The 2,047-nt window shown below is 28.9% G+C and overlaps 1 protein-coding gene across 1 annotated transcript in view; it reads right to left on the minus strand.

Moving 5' to 3' along the window:
- Positions 1-465: 465 nt before the first annotated feature.
- The window catches only part of PTGR2 (prostaglandin reductase 2), a 28,420-nt gene continuing 26,838 nt past the window's right edge, over positions 466-2,047 (minus strand). The window contains exon 9 of the mRNA XM_006884692.1: positions 466-673. Coding sequence (XP_006884754.1) covers positions 597-673 — 77 coding nt within the window. The 3' untranslated portion in view covers positions 466-596. The remainder of the gene's footprint in view (positions 674-2,047) is intronic.

A 2,047-nucleotide genomic window follows, 5' to 3' on the forward strand; every position in this document is an offset into this window, starting at 1 on the left:
GGGGGGATTATATACCAATGAAAGAATTTTTCTTTTACTTTTCAAAGAGAGGAGTGAACTGGAGGGGAGGGCTGGGCAGGGAGAAAAGTGCAACAATGAATGAATGAAAATCCAAAATATCTGTAAATGTTCATTAAAAATAATAAAATTTAAAAAAAGATGTTAACTTTAATTATAAGCATTATTTAAAAAGATCTGAACTAAAAAAAGGCATACCTTAAGCATTTGCTTTTAATTAATAAAATATTTACGTTTATTATGTTATTTTGTAGGGCTCAAACCAACTGCATTTTATCTACAGTGACTTCTGATAAAAATATATAAATAACATTAGTTTTAGTAAAAAAGAAAACTATATTATATTTACTTCAATCTATTAATGTAAATAATCATATACTGGAAGTACTGTGTGTATATAATATTGAGGTTAGAGGAAAGAATACATCAGTGATTTAAGAATTATTGCCTATGGTCACCTTTAAACTAAAAGTTATCTATAGTCTAAGAAGTTTTTAAAACAAAGTATCTTGAAAAAAATCTTTGTATAAAATGGAGAAAAATCTCTGTGATTTCCTTGGTAACTAGTCTTCTAGACATTACAAAGTGATTTCTTCTGAAATGCACACTATCTGCTTTCCGATGTTACCTCCTGTCATCATGGACTGGAATGCAGCTGAAAAGAAAAAAAACCTGATTATCTGAAAAGACCAACATCACTTTCACATGTTCATAAGGAAGTCAGAGTATAAAACATGTATGATTCATTTCAGTCCTGTCTTCAAGAATCTTAATATAGGTCATTGTAAATAAAAGAAGCCTCAAATAAAACAGTGATCAAGTCACAGCACAAGAGAATTTAATTACAACTGTAAAATACTGGTTTTTGTCATAATAGAAAATGCTTAATTGTTTCCTATAACAGACTTGTTTAGAGTTCAAAGCTAGTGGTTTGAAAACAATGTATTCAAATTTTATGAATAAACTAGTATAAAATTAAATTTTTTAAAAAGACTAATAGAAAATAAGTACAGGAACAAAAGGTGAACAAAAACCAAGGTTCAAATAACTGCTAAAAATTTTAGAAACTGAATTCTAAAGCTTTCCTAATAAGTGAAATACACATCTGTTTTACCAGACATGACTGAAATTCATATTTCTATTTGGTTTCTGTTGTGTGACATGAAGTCGGAACCACTGTCCCTCCAGCAGGTTTTCATAGGCAGTTAGTTAATCACACTGGAGGAGACTTTTCCCATGGAGCAGCTGTAGATTTGAACCATGTGCCTTTGGGATTTTAGTGTAGCTTCTTACTTCTATTTGGTATACGTATTAGCCATATATATATAATTTTTCTAAAAAAGGAATAAAAATAATTTTTATTTGGTATTTTCCATTTTAAATATATAGGAAAAAACCACTGGAATGTGGATAAGAGGCAAAAATAATATGTATATTATAGAGTGCAATTATTCAATGGACTTTTCTGGATTATACATTTTATGGGAATAAGCATTTTTTTTCCCTTCATTTTGTTTTTATTATAGCATGTTTGCTTAATTTAAAGCAAGCGGAAAATAAGTTGGGTCTTGTTTTTGATCCAAACATTGATGTTTTAAAGGTTGTACACAATATTTGTTAAAAAGAACATATAAAAATACCTTTTTAGAAGCTTCTATAAGAAAGAAAATACAAAGTTTAACCCCACAACTTTCCTCTTTGCTAGAACTGCAAACTACGGCTACAGTTTTAAATACTTTTTGTTTAAACTATACATCCAGGAAAATCTAAAAAATTAAAAGAAACGTGCATATAAATGATATGCATAACAGAACATGAACAACATAACTGCAAACAGTAAAGAAATGAAAGTTAGAAATACTATCAAATATACAAAGGTTCTAGAATTAATCCCTCAAAACACATTCCACAAACAATATTTAAAAACCATCTGTTGTTCTTTACAGGCAGGCCTAAATAACTAAAATAAAAACTGAAAACAGTACTCCTCCAAAAGGAATTGCCTCTCAATATTTCTTTTATCTGTAAG

This window comes from Elephantulus edwardii, unplaced genomic scaffold (assembly GCF_000299155.1).
Source record: "Elephantulus edwardii isolate Elephantulus edwardi_28Jun2011 unplaced genomic scaffold, EleEdw1.0 scaffold00037, whole genome shotgun sequence".
NCBI classification, from domain to species: domain Eukaryota; kingdom Metazoa; phylum Chordata; class Mammalia; order Macroscelidea; family Macroscelididae; genus Elephantulus; species Elephantulus edwardii.